Source organism: Melanotaenia boesemani, chromosome 2, assembly GCF_017639745.1.
Source record: "Melanotaenia boesemani isolate fMelBoe1 chromosome 2, fMelBoe1.pri, whole genome shotgun sequence".
Lineage (NCBI taxonomy): Eukaryota > Metazoa > Chordata > Actinopteri > Atheriniformes > Melanotaeniidae > Melanotaenia > Melanotaenia boesemani.
Window position 1 is genome coordinate 27,430,090 of NC_055683.1, and position 18,094 is coordinate 27,448,183.

The 18,094-nt window shown below is 40.0% G+C and overlaps 3 protein-coding genes across 9 annotated transcripts; 1 reads left to right on the plus strand and 2 right to left on the minus strand.

Moving 5' to 3' along the window:
* Positions 1-646: 646 nt before the first annotated feature.
* Positions 647-2,955, minus strand: LOC121652932 (fructosamine 3 kinase related protein). The gene is made up of 6 exons (XM_042006084.1): positions 2,639-2,955; positions 2,209-2,360; positions 2,000-2,091; positions 1,769-1,851; positions 1,547-1,669; positions 647-1,456 (listed from the first exon to the last, which is right to left on the minus strand). Exons 1-6 carry the CDS (start codon positions 2,777-2,779, stop codon positions 1,118-1,120), a joined length of 930 nt encoding a protein of 309 aa, XP_041862018.1. The 5' UTR covers positions 2,780-2,955; the 3' UTR covers positions 647-1,117.
* Positions 2,956-3,029: 74 nt separating this feature from the next.
* On the plus strand, positions 3,030-5,906 carry arl16 (ADP-ribosylation factor-like 16). Of its 4 annotated transcripts, XM_042006368.1 has the most exons (5): positions 3,030-3,186; positions 3,529-3,584; positions 3,691-3,807; positions 3,909-4,024; positions 4,188-5,906. In XM_042006368.1, exons 1-5 carry the CDS (start codon positions 3,111-3,113, stop codon positions 4,351-4,353), a joined length of 531 nt encoding a protein of 176 aa, XP_041862302.1. In that variant the 5' UTR covers positions 3,030-3,110; the 3' UTR covers positions 4,354-5,906. The 4 variants fall into 4 exon arrangements, with proteins under 4 accessions (XP_041862302.1, XP_041862321.1, XP_041862331.1 ...); XM_042006387.1 differs by having other exon boundaries at positions 3,054-3,608; XM_042006397.1 differs by having other exon boundaries at positions 3,054-3,608; positions 3,695-3,807.
* Positions 5,907-6,777: 871 nt separating this feature from the next.
* Positions 6,778-15,634, minus strand: epn3a (epsin 3a). 4 transcript variants are annotated; one of them, XM_042005453.1, is made up of 11 exons: positions 15,374-15,634; positions 13,035-13,732; positions 10,628-10,740; positions 9,903-9,980; positions 9,365-9,457; positions 8,812-8,895; positions 8,503-8,632; positions 8,119-8,283; positions 7,928-8,023; positions 7,609-7,845; positions 6,778-7,491 (listed from the first exon to the last, which is right to left on the minus strand). In XM_042005453.1, exons 2-11 carry the CDS (start codon positions 13,615-13,617, stop codon positions 7,205-7,207), a joined length of 1,866 nt encoding a protein of 621 aa, XP_041861387.1. In that variant the 5' UTR covers positions 13,618-13,732; positions 15,374-15,634; the 3' UTR covers positions 6,778-7,204. The 4 variants fall into 4 exon arrangements, with proteins under 4 accessions (XP_041861387.1, XP_041861396.1, XP_041861379.1 ...); XM_042005462.1 differs by having other exon boundaries at positions 7,928-7,987; positions 8,119-8,286; XM_042005445.1 differs by having other exon boundaries at positions 8,119-8,286.
* Between the last annotated feature and the right edge of the window lie 2,460 nt (positions 15,635-18,094).

Below are 18,094 nucleotides of genomic sequence, written 5' to 3' on the forward strand. Positions count from 1 at the left end.
AAGCACGAATTCTTTCTCTTCGGACAATTTGAAATATAATAAACAGAAAGAAAAAAGTATATTTTTACCACATCGTGTATTTATTCGTGCTGACAACTGCTCAAATTAAGACAATTTAAAAACAATGGATTAGGTTGGCATACACTTGTACAAGTCTACTTTGCTTTTGGTGACATTTGAAAGTTTTAAATATTGTCATAGTAAGTATGAAGTAAAGATTTCCTATATCACAGCAACATGGTCTAAATAAATTCAAGACTCTTTATCAAAATATTGACCAAATACGATCGTGTCGCTTTAAAACACCCTTTCCTTTTCGGTAGTTCCCTTAAAGGGGGCACCCCAGCAAATCAGCAAAACCTTCTGCATCCTCTTCCCTTACACCAGCTAACTTCAAGTCCTCTTTCACTACATCCATAAATTCTTCTTTGGTCTTCCTCCGGGCCTCCTGTATGATAGTTCCAACCTCAGCATCCTTCTATTGATATATTCAAAAGCCCTTCTATGCACTAACCATCTTAGTTTGGTCTGTCGAGTGTCTCCAAAACATCTGCAAGAGGACTGCAATTGAACATGCAGAGCGAAGTTGAGATCTTTACATTTATAGTTCTTACAGAGATTTGTTTATTGAAAATTAAGCAGTAAACAAGGGTTTGTAATTTTTTATTGTCATACCACAACATTGTGTAAAGCATATGTGGTGTACTAACCTACATGGCATCAATTTTCAGTGTTTAATCATTTAGATAGATATTAAGAAATGTATTCACTGTGAAAATTGGACCCTTTTGTGCATAATAATTAACTCTGGTCAACTGCATGCAATAAAAAAAATAATTAAATGTTCACAGAGAGGATTTGGAGCATAAAAAGGTGATTACATGTATTGCATGTTTAAGTTTGTTCAGTTGCTAATAACTAATGATTGGTATTAACTTTGGAGAAAGCACCAGATGTAGTTGTATTTTTTTCATTATGTTTTTCTATTTTGGAAGCAGGTCAGTGTAACTGTTGTGATAAGATTTCCCAAACAGATTTAGTCATATTAGCTAAACATACATAATAGTTTGCTTGGGCTTTTAAGACTATAGCTTGCTATAAGTGGTTCTATAAGTATTTATTTCAGTAGGTTCTTCATAATCCTGACTGAAGAGCCTCTATAGCCACCACCAAAGTGGTTCCAGTGATTCAGGTAGTGGTATAGTTGGTAAAGCTGGTTTCTTTTTTCAAATCCTGGCGCTTGAGGAATCTTTTCATGGTAAGCAGAGTAAAAAGAGCTGTTAAAGCCACCAAACATCCCAGCAATACCCAGCTCAAACTCTGAATGACCATAGAAAGCAGCAGGGTCAAAGATGACTGGGCCGTCTGAACACTCTGCCACATTGCCTCCCCATAAGTCACCATGGACGAGGGCAGGAAAAACCTCCACGTCTGTGAAAAACTGTGGGATCTTCAGCTGTAATTAATAGACACAATGCATGCATTGGACAGGCAGATTGCAGGTGAAAACTTAATAATTTTTCATGGATTCAGATGGAAGTTGCACCTGTAGACTGGCCCATAGTTCCCTTGCCTCCCTGTCTCCATATGATTTCTCCACCATGTTAAGCTGGTGCTGTAGCCTCTGCTGAGAGTAAAATACCACCCAGTCACTCTGCCACTCATTTACCTGGGGAAGTCAGGAGGGAAAAAAAATTTAACATTTCAAATTATGCAGGGGCACATATACAGTATGTACTGTATCAACAAAGTCCAGTTTTTATCTTACCTGTGGTAGATATCCACAGCATGTAGTTACACCAAAGCCAAATTTCTCAACAACAGTCACCTCAGACTGCCCAACACCTTTTCCTGAAAATAGCCATACACATTGAATAACACACCAGTAGGCAACTCTCATTCGAAATGTAAGAAGAAATTAACTAGTAGGGGAACACTTGTTCTTGCACATGTATTTGTATACATTTTCATGCACTTATATGAATTCAAAGTTAATTACCTACTGTCTGCTGCTCTTTATTTAGTTTTTCCATCTGCTTCTTGTTGTAAAGATGCATATCTGCCAGCCTCTCCCCAAGCTGCTTTGAGCACCTGCTCAGTGGTTTAAAAAGTGATAAATGTCATCATGAAACATAACTATGACACAGCTCTAATAACATCAGAACTGAGACTTAACATTTTTTTTTAAATGTATGATACCATCCTTACTTGCTAAGGCCTTTCATGTCAAGATGTTCCATCACAAAAACGCATCCTCTTGTGTCAAGTTCAATCACCTTTATGGGCTTTGGAACTCTTACAGTCTCTGTCTTGAAAATGGCTTCCAAACTTGCCATCTCCCCATCAAACATCAGTTTTGCCTAAAGAAGATAAAATCAGTACCTGTATCTTACACTGATCACCAGGATCAGTGTAAAGACAAATATTTTTAAAGTTTACACGTTCACTGTTTACTAAAATAAATAGCTGGAATTGTTATCACTGCGAAATATCTACAATGACAATAAAGGGTGTAGCAGCTGGAACAAATCCTATTCACTCATGTCTGGAGTTAATACAAACAGAAAGTCCGGGATGAACTAGGCGAATGTAATTGAAGCCAGTTCGAAAAAATAAGTCCATAACTATACAAAAATACCTCGCTCTTGTGATTAATCTTCACAAACACTCTCCCATTGTCAGTATCATAACTCTGGCCCTCGCTAATGCATCCACCTCCTGAGTGACCAGTTGGTTTCAGAGTGCTCGTCCCCAACTCTCTCTTTAACTTAGCTTCCATGTTTATCTCTCAGAGCTTATTCGGTTACAGTTATCTGACTAATACAAATAACGCATTGTAAATGCTGATCCCGAAGTTCAGGGGGCGTCTCTGACAGTTTGTCTCATGCGTACCAACGACGACTCTTGCTAAAGGTTGATGACCGTGTTTTGTTTTCGTCTCATTTATACGGATTGGATGATAACCAATCAGAAACAAGACCAGGATAAATGACATCTAGTAACCCAATCGCTTTGAAATAAAAAAGTCACGTGGCCGTCGCCATGGTGTCAAGAGAGGCCTAATTAGCGTGCTAGCAAAAGTTCGCATTGCATGTGCTGGTCGAAGCTAAATGAGCAGCAGAGAAGTGTGTTTGCTTCTCGGAGCCACTGGCGTTGGAAAGACGTTGTTTCTTAAACGTCTACAAAATATCCTTTATGATCGTTAGAATGTTTTAAACCAGGAGCTAAAAAAAAGCTATGTGTATCGGCCAGCCTAACAAGCTAATTTAGCTTTTAGCTAGTGTTAATGTTAAATAAGAAATTAATTTTACAGAATCCCCAACGCTCGTATTTTAATGTGGTCTTTTTTATTCACATGGTTATCAAAAGTCTCATGTCAGCTCAGTACTACATTATTCTACACTTTTGAAACTGCATACTTTAACGACTTGAATATCATTTTGCGCAGATATCTGTGACGATTGATCCAACTAATACTTAACAGCAGTAGCCTCTTTGGATATTTATTTCCTTACAGATTCTATTAACTGCTCAGTTTGCACGGTTTAAAGGACATGCCCTCGCCTCCTGCAACTCTTCCCACAGTAAGCAGTACAGAAATGTAATATGTGAGTAATGTAATGTAATAGGCTTGGCTTTAAGGCAACACCCATTCCCTGTAATGTCACCAATATCTGTAAACCTGCCTAGGTAGGAACCAACCTGACTGACTTGACCCTGAAAAAGAAGAAAATCACTGTGAGGGAACTGGGAGGCTGCATGGGACCTATATGGCCCAGTTACTTCAAAGACTGCTCCTCTGTCATTGTATGACCTTTGTATAAACATTTTATCTATTTTTAGTATTTGAGGGAAATAATCAACTTGACTATTTGAGTAATTTGAATGAATATTTATTTCTTTCATAGTTCATGGTGGATGCAGCCAACACTGCTCAGATATCCTCCTCCTGTATCCAGTTGCTGTCTGTCCTCTCTGCTGAGCCTCTGAATAAAATCCCTGTCCTTATTCTCTTCAACAAGAGGTGAGATTCTATTCAAATCACTTCATACAAATGACCTTGTACATACACAAGTTTTCACTGTCAGCAGGTCCAACTCTGTGATATCTGATATAATTTTGGTCATAGTGAGAGCCTTTAATCCCATTGTCTATATTGTGATGTGTAATTTCAACCTTTTTTTCAGGGACATGCCTTGCATTATGAGCCTTATGGAAATAAAGTCACTGTTCAGGATGGATGACATCATTGCATCTGCGACTCAGCCCATCACAACACTGGAACTCAGTGCCCGCTCTGGAGAGGGACTGCAGGAAGTTTTGAGCTGGCTGGAGTCCATCACAGTCAAGTGATATCCATTTGTTCTTGTATGCTGATACTTTACTCACAAACATCAGAGATATACTTTCAAGCCATTTGGACAGGATCCCCAATTTAAAAGGGCAGCTTGCAGACAGTTTTAGAGAATTTAATATTGCCTTCAGTTTGGGGCTGTCTAATACTTGCAAGGCATATGACAAGATAAAAAATGCAAATGGTCTTTGGTACTGTATGATTAAGGAGATTGGTTGGAAAGGTGAATAGAAAAGGTAGATGTGAAAGTGTTTCTATGGTCTGTCACACTGATTTCATAGTACAGGTCAGAGTTATTGGTAATATGAACTGTGACAAAATTCAAATTATTATGAAAAATGCAAGTTAGCCAATTCCTTATCACTAGAAGAATTTGATAAAATGTCCAAGTTATTTACTAAAACAAAGGTTTTCATACTGCAAAAATATTAAGTAAAATTATAAATCAATTATTATTGATACCTTTCCTGTTGTATTCATTTAAGCTAGTTGTGACATTTAAAAGAAAATACTCTCCTGTTTGGGTTGACATGACCTGGATCATCTTGTGAATGAAGGTATTACTTCATTAAACCAGGGTAAAAAAGAAAGACTAGTGTTCCTTAATATGGGCACAGAGGCATCACAATCTCATGGAATACATTTTTACAGGCAAAGGAAACCAACATAGAACACTGCGAAAAGGTAGTGCTTGTATACAGGCAACATAATGGAGGCCTTAAGGTAAAGACCACCCTGCCCACAGTTAAGCATGATGAAGGTTTTGTCATCTTCAGCGCTGCTTTGTTTTTAACAAGAAAGGAACCAAATGTGTCAAAGGAGTGATGATTACCAGAGGATTTCTATAAACAAATGTGTGTTGCCAAGTATTGGAAATTGTACTTTAGAGGGAATGTCTTTGGTCTTCCATCAAAACAAAGGAAGGGTTAAAAAGGAAAATTGAATCCTTAAACAGGCTACATATGACTAATTCTGCAGAAAGTAATCTTGCAAACTTGTACACATAACTGAAAGAGAAACAGAGGCAACCAGCTGGTGGATAAATTTTGAAGTCGTTTATGTTGAAGATTCTTCAATCAAGGAAGTTGTGTTTTATTTATTTATATATTCTGAAATTAAATTTTGATGTCACAAAATTGCTTCATTTGGATTTATTTCTGAAGATAATCAGAAGTGCATTTCTGCAGTGGCAAAAATTATGATCAGTGTTGTAATGACTAGTTTTACCAGCAGGGGGCGTTAAAATGCATGCACAACAAATACTGAAACAATCACTGGGTGTGTACGTGAATTCCTATGACGTAATTCAAATCAAATGAATCAGTTGCGATGGACATGAGTGTTTGCTGAAAGTCTTCCATTTTCTAATTATACAGCTGCATTTGATGAGAGCTGGTGGTTCACAGCAATGAATAAAGCATATTTAAATGTTACCTTGCTTATTAGAAATTCTGAAGCACCTAAAGTTCTCCCAAATGTAATTTTTTGTCCTGCAAATAATTTCATTATAGTTATATTATCATGAACTTTATACCACTCTTTCTAATAAAAATCAAACTGCTCAGCTTTGCTTGATGGTTTTTGACCATCCATCTTCCTTTTGGTGTCATTCCAGAGGTTTTCAACAGGGTTCAGATCTGGAGATTGAGCAGGCCATCATAGGCTCTTAATGTGAAAATCCTCCTTCCAGACCTTGATTCCCCTGGATGTGTGGCCTGGAGGATTGTCCTGCTGTAATCCTTTGTGTTGGGAAGCACAGTCTTAACATACGGAAGTAAATATTTTTTCCTAGGACAACCTTGTATGTGGCTTTATCCATGCATCTTTTTAAAAGACTCATCTGTCTGATTCCAGCCTTGCTGAAGCACTTCTATTGTAACCGGTCATCCTCTACACTTAACAGTCAGTGTAAGACACTAGCCTGTAGGCCTCTCCAATCTAACCATAAAATGGTTGTGTTGGGCAAAGCTCAGAAAAGATGACATTACTGTGGTCTTTTTCAAATCTCAGCCTGAGATCTTAGCTTCTCACCGATTAAAGTGAGTTTTGCATGACTCCAGTCCTGTCTGTAGGACCCTGTTACCAACTGTTCTTGCTGTGCACTTCACCCCAGCCTTAGTTTGCCACTGTATTTGACGGTCACTTGACGTCAGCCTATAGTTCTTGAATGATGAGTTTGCATTTATCCCTTTTAGTTCACTGTTGTCATCCTCTGCCAGACTGTAGTTTTGTTATTCACGTAAAGCAGAATGACATGTGCTTGTGTAGGAATTAAAATTTATGGTAGTAATATTTAAAGATGCTGATTTAAGGATAAATAGCAATGGTCTCTTATTTTTTCACACACACACACACACACACACACACACACACACACACACACACACATACACACATACACACATACACACATATATATATATATATATATATATATATATATATATATGGGGAACATATCAAGCTCCAAACAACTTTTGCCAATTATCAGAAATCATAGGTATTTCGTTCTAACGTCTAAGTTCAAGTACAACAAAGTATTATCAAATTGTGCTTGTGTGTAGTCTGTAGTCAGCAACAGATTATGGCCTTAAATGAGCTTTACATGACATCAATAATTTCTAATAAAAATCTGTTATCTCTTTTTTAGCTTGTAGTGAGGAGCAGAACCAGCTTGCATCAATCTTAACTGTTACTGAACTGTACAACGATATAAAATCAACAAAGAATAGGCATTGCATACAAGTTCTTAGCGTTGCAGTTTGGTCTGCAGAATATTTGTTATTCTGGGAGCATAACCTAGTGACATTCCCTCTTTTTTTCAGGCAATTTTCTTCAGTTAGTTGTTCCTTATAGAAAAGGGTTTTGTGCAGCATCTGATCCCTGAGAACTAGCAGAAGAGAAGGGCAACAAGGGCTCAGGGAGGTTCCTTGGTAGGTCCAAACCAGGGTGGGTGGGGTGTGTAAGTGACGAAGGGATGCTGGCACCCTGATGGCTCATAGGCAGGGGCAGGGAGGCACTGTATGGAAGAGAAGTAGCCTGGGGAGTCACAGAGGTGGAGCTGGAGCCCATCTGATTAAGACTCAGTTTTGGCTGTTCAGACTGGAATGGATTGGTGGGTGAAGGAGCACTCAGGCCTAAACCAAAGAATAGAAAAAACCAAAGTAGTAATGCACACACTTAACATATCAAAGGTTGGTTTAAATGTAGATTGACAGCTGTTTGCTGTGCTAAAGAGCTCATACAATGAATACCTGATAAAAAGGGGTTTTTGTTCTTGGCTGAGGGGTTTGCTGGGATCAAGCTGTCCAAGTTTACCAAAGAAGCTGCTGTGGGGCCCAGGAATGCCTCAGGTGTCTGGCATGTGCGAGGGCTGGGGGCAGCCAAGGTTTCTCTAAGACGAGACAGGTCAAACGGCTCAGGACTGCCCTCCTCTCGTCCATTAATGCTCACCTGACCGCCATCCATGGCTTCATCAAACAGATCCCCATCTAACCAGAGAGAAGAGAGACAATGTTTGTAAGCGTGAGGTTTGCACAAAACGTGGAATAACTGATATAGTTAACTCATTACCTGAGGGGCTTACACTTCGCGGAGGAGCTTCTTTTACTGTTCCCTTACTTGCTGTTCTTTCTGACAAAGCAGAGAATGGATCAACTCCTGGGGAAGCTATTGAACCAAAGTGATGAAAAACAGAATTTCACGTTTGTTTGGGTTCTGTTTATTTTTGGTTGAACTGAGGGCATGGAAGCCCACACACTCACCTGTGTTTGCAGGGAAAGCCCATACTTGGCTTGCAGGGTTGAGGCTGGAGACATGGCTCTGCGGTGCATCCCAGGGATTGGCTGGAGGCTCCCATGGCGGTGGAGGACTGTTGGAAGTTGGAGGTACCATCCAGGGAGAATCTGCTCTAGGAATGTTTGTGCTGTCTTCTTTATATCAAATGATAGTAAATTGAAGACAGGGCATTCTGTTAGCAGCATAATTTGGTTCAAATTACACTGTACAAATAAAGTCCAAAAGATTTTACTTAAAAAAATGACCATTTGTCTTGAACCATAATAATCTCCTATAATGTACCAAAAACATTTATGGCTAAGCTCTCAAACATTCTTGTTTTGGATGTTGCAAATTCATTCAAGGCTCACCCAAGGAGTCCCAGGGGTCTGAACCCCTACCACCAGTGGCTGCCTGGGGTGGAGCATTCTTCCAGCCACGGTTATTGGGAGGTGGATCTGTAGCCACTGCAAAAACATCTACCAGGTCCATAAAGGAAGTCTGGCCACACAAACCAGAAAAAATATGTTAGCTCAGGATGTCTCACTTCAGTGACATTTTTGATGCATAGTTTATAGTTGTTTCTTAAAATCGCAATACAGCCAAAAATGACATATTTAGTCAGTTGTTGTTTTTATAACAGATATATGTTCCCAAATATATAATTACGTATTTCATACCCCCCCTTTTGCCTCCATTTCACGTTTGCTCTCCTCCAGAGCTTTTTGGAGCAGCGACTCATCTCCTTGGCGACTGAGTTGCTCCTATAAACAGATAAAGACACATGGAAGCCTTTGAGCATGACAGCTTCTGGCTAAATTCACATATTGTCACATCATACTATATTTATGACTCAGCTTCAGCACAAAGGACCGACAGCTAGCTTGTATTTTCCCAAGGCAACATATGCATGCAGTTGGCAAAAACTAGAAAATTCTCCGGGTCAAAGAGGGGAGAGAGTAGAGCATCACTGTGATCTCTAACAGAGCAGTTCTATTGTGCCACTGTATATTTGCATAGATGGACAAAAACAGGGGAGAGAATAGACAGAGACAGGGAGGCAACAGGGGGGAGGGCAAAAAGTTGAGGAAATAATACAATGAAGTGAGAGTTATATCAGTTTAAAAACTGCAACACAAAGGAAGCAGCAGGTGTGGAAATTATTTTTTAAAGACAAAAAAAAAATTGTTTTCCCAGCAGCTCCAAAGCTGTGCAACTATCTGAAGACTCTACCTGCTGATGCTCCTCCTTGCTCAGGCTCAAGGCTAACTGGAGCTGGCTGTCCTCGTCCATATCCATGTTCCTAGCAGGGCCACGTTGGACTGGCTGTCAGAGTATTGAGAAGGGAAGGAATTATAATCAGTTTTTTTGCTCAATAAAAAATGAGGATTGGATATCCTCACAGTACATGGCATGCATTTCCAAACAGGGTGAAGGGATCAATCCTTTCAGCACCAGGTCGGAATGTTCAGGATGTAAACCTCAAACGTCAATAAGAGAGAAAGAAAATCTTGTTGTTAGTGTAACAGGAGGATGAGGTCACAGCTGGTTAAGCTTTCTCTTTTTTTAATGTCCTTTAGCAGTTCAAAAAGTGAATAAGTGACAGAGGTAATGGACCAGATCTATGGGGGAGAAAAAGCAAGTAGTGCATGCGGTTGGTTCTCTTAAATAACAGGCTGAGCTGTGAAAGTCATTTTAGTATGCAGAACAGGAGATGAGCTGCAAGGCAGAGGATGCAAAGGAAGGGTCATCCCTGGTCCAGACATACTACCTTCTTGGCCTCCTCCTTGCTGAGAGTCATAGCGATCTGGAGCTGAGTCTGTTCATCAATGTCCACTGTGGGAGGTGACTAGAGTCAAGCAGGAAGCATTAGGAGGAAGACTAATCAAAGGGAGCTATTCAAAACATGTCTAATTTAGCCAACGTGATTCAAGAGAAATCAACAAGATAATACAATAATTCCAAGTTAGTCTAAACGAAGGTGAGATCAAATATGATTTTCTCTTCAAAATCACAGTTAGTCTGTGGTCTCAGAAAGGAGGTGAGTCCAAGTCTCAATAGCTGCCTTTGCCATGAAGATCAAGGCAGGCTGTGGATATTTTGGGAGTGGATCGATGCACATATCCTGTTTGTCTTCTCACTGTTTCACACTCCGCTTCCTCGCTCATCAGCATCACTCACAATGATTGGTCAGAGTGCCATTAATTATGACATCAAATCACATCACTTTCTGTTAACAGTTCAGGGAAATGGTTGCACAGAAGCCACAGCAGGAGCAGCACTTCACCAACACAGACTGAGCTTATGAAGGGATAGGAGTTCTGTTTAATGTTTTACTCTGGTTAAACATGTCAGCAGCAGAGCTGATAAGAAGCCCCTTTCTCCCACACCCATGTGCAGGAGGGCTAAGAGGTTTTTTACTGGCTAAGAGTGTGTGTGTGTGTGTGTGTGTGTGTGTGTGTGTGTGTGTGTGTGTGTTATTTGAGTTAGAGGTACCTTTTCACTTTCTTCTCGGCTCATGGCCAAGGCCAGCTGCAGCTGCAGCTCCTCTTCTCCAGTGGTTGATGGTCGAGCTTGTTCCAGGTCTGGAGCGAGTTGAGGAGAGGAGGCTACGAGGATAGAGAGAGAGTAAACAAAGATTTTTAGGGAGGAATGGAATACGGATAAAGATTTATATATAGAGAGAGATGAAAATGAAAGAAATAAACACTTCAGGCCGATTTTTAAGGTCAGGAAGAGCTGGCACTGTTTTTGAATGTTAATTTTCCATTGCCTGTTGTTTAGGGCCTCTGCTGGCATGGCTTGCCACAGTCTACCCAACTCTGCCTGCACTGAGAACAATGGTGTGGCTGTGTGGAGAGTTAGGTTGCTGGCGGGGAAGAGGAATGAACGGACTGGAGCTGGGCCCATCTTATTACCCCGAATCTTCTGGGAAGGTTACAGGACTCAGATTTGGAGGGGGGAGTGGGACTGGCAATCTACCAGCTTGGGTGCCAGGCTGTGGGTTACAGGGCTGAAAGAGGGAAGCGGGCCACACATCGGCAAAGTCAGATCTCAGAAACCAATCTCTTCCACTGGGCTGCCCCTCAATATCCCCTGTCTAAGCTGGATTACTTGCTGGCAATTAGCTGATGCCAACCTCCTGACCCACACCCATAGCATCCATCAGCATTTTGTCCAAACAGTCCACACGCTCCTGTGTCCTGGAATAGCCAAGAGCACCAGTATCCTGCCTTTTTTTATTAAAATTAGCTATACCAGGGGTGGAAATTGAATATACACCCATCTACTAAAGGAATAAATTATTTCATAAAACCTCCAAAAGCTTGGTTTTTATCATCTGGAGCTCTTTAAAAACACTCTTGTCTGGATACACTACTTTCTAGGATTTCCATAGTGTGATATTGATTATCTAGCATGAAGCGTGCCCCAGTCAAACAAACTATGCTCCTATTGTAACATCACTGAACCACAGAGCCAGAGTCAAGTGTTAGTAACTGGCCACATGTTTCCACTGGCATTGCTTCTGCTCCAGAGAGGTATGCAGACAACATCCACTAAGCAGAATCTCTGCTGGATAAAAAGGATGTTTGACTGATCGGTGGTAATAAAACAGACACCATCTGTAAGCACATCTGTGTTCCCTTCATGAAACAAGCCCTAGTCATGAGAGTAACAGAATATGGTGTCTTATAAAAACCACAGCTCAGCCACTGACTAACACCCTTTATAAACACCACACACCGCACACACCACACAAATGTTAAAGTATACAGTGCACACTAAACACATCACATACACAAATGATTGATGCTTTTGCAACATGTGTTTTGAGGTTGAACTGTTTACTGTAACTCATAAGTCAGTAACACCACTGATCTTTTTCTTGAGGAAATGTACCAATGCTTAATCTCAGAGAGCACAAGATGGGACTTTAATGTTGTGTCTAGTCGTAGCCCTCGTTAAACATTAATATTTAAGGCTAAGTCACTCAAGTGCTCAAGCATCAGGTTAGAAGTGTAGTTCAAGTAAAAGTCAAATGTTGTGTAATCCTACTGTTATATCACTGATCAGTGTTTCTGCTCTGATATAGACCAAGACTATCTTAGGTTAATAAAGCTGGGATTTTAGGGCATTTTTCAAAACATGATTACATTCTCTGAAAATTAATCAAAAAATATGATATTGAACACGAGCACGTGTTGTATTTTGAATGTTTGTAATTCAAAATCCTTATCTATAAAGTAATTATCGACTGATGTTGTAAAGTAAATGTAGTGAAGAAGAAAGTACCAAAATACCCTCTAAAATATAGTGGAGTGGAAATATCAAGAAGAATATCAGTAAAATACTCTGGTAAAGTTCAGGTGCCTTAAGTAATAGTCATTTATTCATCTATTTTCCAGTAGCAGGGGCGATATTGTCACCACAGTCCAGTATCTAGTTATGGTTTCATTTTTGAATGAGATGAGCACAAACAGGGCCTCTCTCTTTTGTAAATCCTGTTTAGCTGACATGACTATAAAGGAGAACGAAAGGAATGCAGATGTCCAACCGTCAGCTGAGGGCAGAACTGAAACATTGCCTAAAATAACATGGGACCGTGTTGCTGTTATTACATACCATGAAAAATCATGATTTACTTTTTTTTTTTTTTCATTTTCAATTTCTGTCATCAAACTGAATCTCTTGATTGACTAATAAACTAAGTTAAAGGATGCTTTTCTGTTATTTTCATCATCCATAATGTTTTTGAATTTATCTGATAATGCTGTGCCGTCAGGCCACAGGAAACCTTCAGCTGGCAGGTAGTTCAGTGCTTTGGGAAACCAAAAGTGATGTTATGTTTGACAAGGAGGATGTTTGTGTTTTGTAAAGAGTACATAACTATGATGCTACTTACGGTGGTTGGATGATGGTGAGCCTCTGCACCCGCTGAAATCATCCCCATACGAACTGGCGGTGTGGCGTCCTGGGTATGGTGGGGGCATGGATCCAGAGCTTACGCTGCTGGTGACCCCCGCCATGCGCGACTTTGTCTTCAGAGCCTGGCTCCTCTCCTTCTTCAGCTTCTCCTCATCCCTTAACAGAGCCACCAGTTGTTTGGCCTTCTCTCGAACATTGACGCCCTGGTCACGTCCGTCTCGATCTATGTACTGGAAGTCTCTCAGGGTCTGAATGGTGTATATGTTGTCCCGGCATTCTTTAGCCACGCGCTCAGACCCTGTTTTGACCAAATAATCCACCAGCGTAAGCGCTTTGTAAACATGACGCCAGTTTTTGCCGTGATCATTCAGCCTCTTCCAGATCATTCCCATAACTTCAGCGAAGGCCACTACATTGAAGGTCAAGTCTGCAATTTCAGCCATGAGAGAGCTGGAAGGTCCCCAGTGGTCGTTGGAGGTGGCCTCTCGGACCTTGACCTCAGCCTCCGTGTAGTTGTTCACCATGTTTTTCATCTGCCGGCGGAGCGATGAGGTCTGCATGATGGCAGTGACGTTTTAACACTTGGCAAACAAAAGTCAAACTGGCCCACTGCTGGGCAAGGTGCAATCAAGTGAAGGAAACCTGGCAGCTTTAGTGATGTCCACCAGTATGGCCCTGTGGAAACAAAATAGTTTAAGACCCATCCAAGTTTTATTAAACTTAAATATCAGTCAGAGCAACCCCACTACATTCTCACAGTTATCACAAGTTCTTTCATTATCATTAACAATAGAATTAGTGGCAACAGCTCAACTTATTTGTATCTGGAAGGAGAAAGGAACAACTCACCACCTTCAGGCGTTGTGAAACAGCACTAAAATACTTGAATTAATCTGTCTGAATTCACACAGTAGATTGTTTTTACTTTCACTTAAAAAGCAAATATTTTTTTGGGACCCAAACTGACCGCAGAGACGTCCACACAATTTGCTCTTTTTCTACTTACCTTCAAGTATTATTAGAAATGGGAGGGGCTCCCTTTCCCTCCCCTGTTCTTCTGACCTGATTACATCATCACAGTATATTAAAAACTCCCAAACTGTCACAACTAGTCTTAAAAATGCAAATAAAAGTTTTGAGGAATTACAAAGTTTCCTGGTTTAATATTTAAATCATTAGGCAAAGAAAATGTAACCCCTTTGCCTTGAACATTGGACTGCTTTGTCTAGCGTAATCAGGAGAGTAGTTGGTTGAACTGATAGTGTCTCTTCTACTTCACAGTGATATGAGCACCAATCCCTTCTGTCTTGAGTGAGTGCCTCCAATTTAACAAGAATAGATTATATAACTTTAAATCAACCCCTTTTACTTTGTTTAAATAAAACTTTTTCATAATTATAGATTGAATACACAGTAATGTTTGACTAAAACAGCAGTCATACCTGTGGGATGTAGCTACTGTATGATGACAGCATCGAGCCTCATACCTCACAGCTTTGGATGCTGTAGGAATGCTGTAAATAGACTGTAGAGTGGTGGTGACAATGAAAATATTTGTGGCTTAGATGACTGCAAGTTAAACCTCAAGGGGTGTAAACCCCCTTCACCTTTCAGCCCAGTTCTACGCTGCAAGAGACCATTGGAGAAATACCTAAAATCTGTTTTTCCTGTACATTTACGCTGGTAAGATGAGGACAGGAGTGTAATGCTGCAAATAGCAAAGGGAGACGATCAAAGAGTTTGTGAAGTAGTTAAAAGTCCCCTCTAGCCAGTTACCTAGTCTAGATTCCATTACACTCCAACACACACACACACACACAGGAAATTTGGTGATGATATGACACTTTAACTTCTAGATTTCATAATCTTTTACTAAAGACATATAACCCTCATCCCAAAGAGCATAACGTTAAAGCCTTTACTTTCTCCAAATACAGGAAGTGATCAGATACTCTTTAAACCAGTGCTGTTCGGATATAATGGACAGCTCATTTCCTACCCTCCATATCCATACGAAACAAACAAAACTGCTCCTAAATTGGGCCTAAAAGAACACTGTGGTATGTTTACATCCGCCCTATAAACTACAGGACGAAAGCAGGAATATAAAACCAACTTATGTCTCTTGACAAGCCCTTTCTGTCCCAAACCAGGACGGCTGACTTGTGCCAGTATTGCGTCAAATGGGACGACCGCGTAGGTGAAGTATATCACGGTGACTCAGCTTTGTCCCGAGTTTAAGAGTTACAACCTCGATCAGTCTATAAGAAATCATAACCTCGCAATTAAGTCGATTGCGTTCACTTTCCCTCTTACCTTCATGCCATAGCGCGTCAGTGGGGTCCCAACTTGGGGAGGATTCGGGAGGAACGAGAAACGTCTCCGCCTCTCGACATATTTCGAAACTGTCCGACAGAGGAGCAGGAAACTAGAGTAGGTATTTAAAGCACAAAGAAATAATAATAATAAAAAAAAACGCGCACTCTAAAACAAATCCAAAGGAGAAAGGGACTGATTTGTTACAACTTAGCTGTGTGTGCATGTCCAGGCATCGAGCCTGCAGATGGCACAGCCCCCTGAAAACACACACAGGAAAAAAAAAAAAAAAAAAAAATGGATGTAGACAAGAGCAGGGAGGGAGAGAGCCCTGCTCGGTGCATGCAGAGTCAGACTTTACCCTTTCACTGCCTGATGGAAAAAGCATCTGCTCTGACTGGAGCAGGTGATCATATGCTGAGGAATCACAACCAAGATTAAACTGTGCAGGCTCAAAACAAAATAATTACACGCCGCGTGGTGGAAGTGGAGACGCACAGCTTGCATCTGTTCAGAAAACTCTGCCAATACCCTGCCTCATATCCTAAGGAACATCAGTGATCCTGTATTAAATTTCAGGAGATCTGTGTGAGGGGGCAAATCACAGTAAGCAATGTAATATCTAACTACTAAATATCAGATACCAACAAGGTCGCACATTAGAAGCAGACAAATATTTTGCACTATGAGGTAAAAACAAAATTTGAGAACACAAGTTTGTTACTTCCTTCACAAGTTTAATAGAAAAGTTTAACTCCTCCAAGACTTTGCTGTTGAAAACATGTCTCTAAGAACAAATACAAAGACTTACTTTTCCTTTTCTGCAGCTTCATCCTCACATTTCTGCTCTTTACTTATTTATTGACATTAATGGATTGTTGTGATGTCACATCCTCATGAATTATATATACATCTACTCATCTTTTTGGTATTTGCATTGCTTTGGATTTAGTCAAGTAAAGAAACAAATCTGACTGTCTTTGTGGGGGAAAAGGGTCACATTGTCATGCTGAGAGAGGCATTATTACCTAACTGAGAAGGAGAGATTAGTGGGTCTTGTAGCAGACTGAGCAGGATATACAGGAAATACCAGCTCTACCTTGAAACAACAAACACATCCTTGAAATGGATGAAAGGGCAAAGTGCACAGGAATCAGGTTCATCAAGCAGAATGAAACAAGCTCTGATGACCTTTTGGGACTTTAAAAAAACTGACCTGTCTGTAAGTGAAAATCCCTCCCAGTGGGAATGTACAATTTCTTGTTACATGTAAAGTTATTTTCACGTGACACCCACTGATATAGTCAGTCAAACTCAGTTTCTCCTCCTCTCTGTCTTTATTTCTCCTGAAAACAGATGCCTGAGCATTCTTTGTTTCCCAACAAAGGCGTGATGAGGTCAGTGCAGGGAGGCCATGCAGATGAGATCTGGGAAAACAGAGGGGGGAGGAGAGAGGACGGCCTGCAGTGATGTCACAGGACAGGAAAGCTGATGTCTTGTGTGTGGACTTATATTAATCATCTTACAGAGTCATTCGTCTTCCTTTTGGGGGAATAAAGGAAGTTATTTTAGAGTAAATTGTTGAATTTATTTAAATATTTTCATTAAGTTTAGGATATGGTAAGAGCAGTCTGCAGGGAATCACTGTTGCCCTTTTAATTATTGGAAACTCTGTCTTTTGTGTGTTGATTTTTTAAAAAGTTGTTTCCTTAAAAAAAGGCAAAAAAAATTCTGACTACTCTAAAAAATAATCAGATTTTACCCACTGAGACCTCAGTCTTTAAATGAACTTCTAACACCATAGGGTTTTCTTGAAATATATACCTATATATAAACTTTTTCCCCATTACCTTTATCTACCTACAAAAAAAAGAAAGCATGCAATAAAAATGATTTAACTTTCTACTGCTGACTTTCCACATGTAGTTTTTAATCATTCAGAAAAAAACATCATTCTCATGTGTTTTAAAAATGTTGATATGAAGCAAAAAATTGCTAGAAGTTTGAAAGGTAAACGCGTGTATGTGTTGCATCAGCCCTTAATAGATTAAACTTTATGTTATGTGTGTTTTTGCACTGCCCTCTGGTGGCCCTCAGATACCAGACATATATACCAGACATGGTGTTGATTTCATGATGCAGATGCTTTCTTGTATAATTTTAAATGCTGCCTAAATTATGGATTTAAGATTATATATTATATAAAAATATACAGGTGATATGTGCAAAAACATATGGATGCAAAAAAAAAAAAAAAAAAAAAAATCCACAGTATAAAGATATATGAAAGCACTAGAGTTTACTACACCAAACGCGACCATGCCATGAGGAGATTATCTTGTTCACTGAAAGATTAAAAGGCAACTTCTTCTTGAAAACAATATTTGTTGAAAAGAGAGTACACAAGGCCAAATGTCTGGGGATGGCTAAGAAACATATCACAAAGAATGACTCTTTTCTTTTTTATCAGTCCAAATTAAACATTTTTATCAGAAGGAGACAAACAGGAGAGAGCTGGATTGCAGTTTATAAAAATAATGGGGGTGGAAGTTGGACACCCCAACTGTATCAACTCCACCCTAATAGAGGAGAAGCAGAGAGAGACTCCACCTTTTGGTTTATATTTACATGGGGAAGGTTACATGCTGCAGCAGAAAAATAAGCCCCAAAACACCTCAGAGCTTTGAATGAAGCACCTGCAGAGCCAACAAGAGCAAAGAG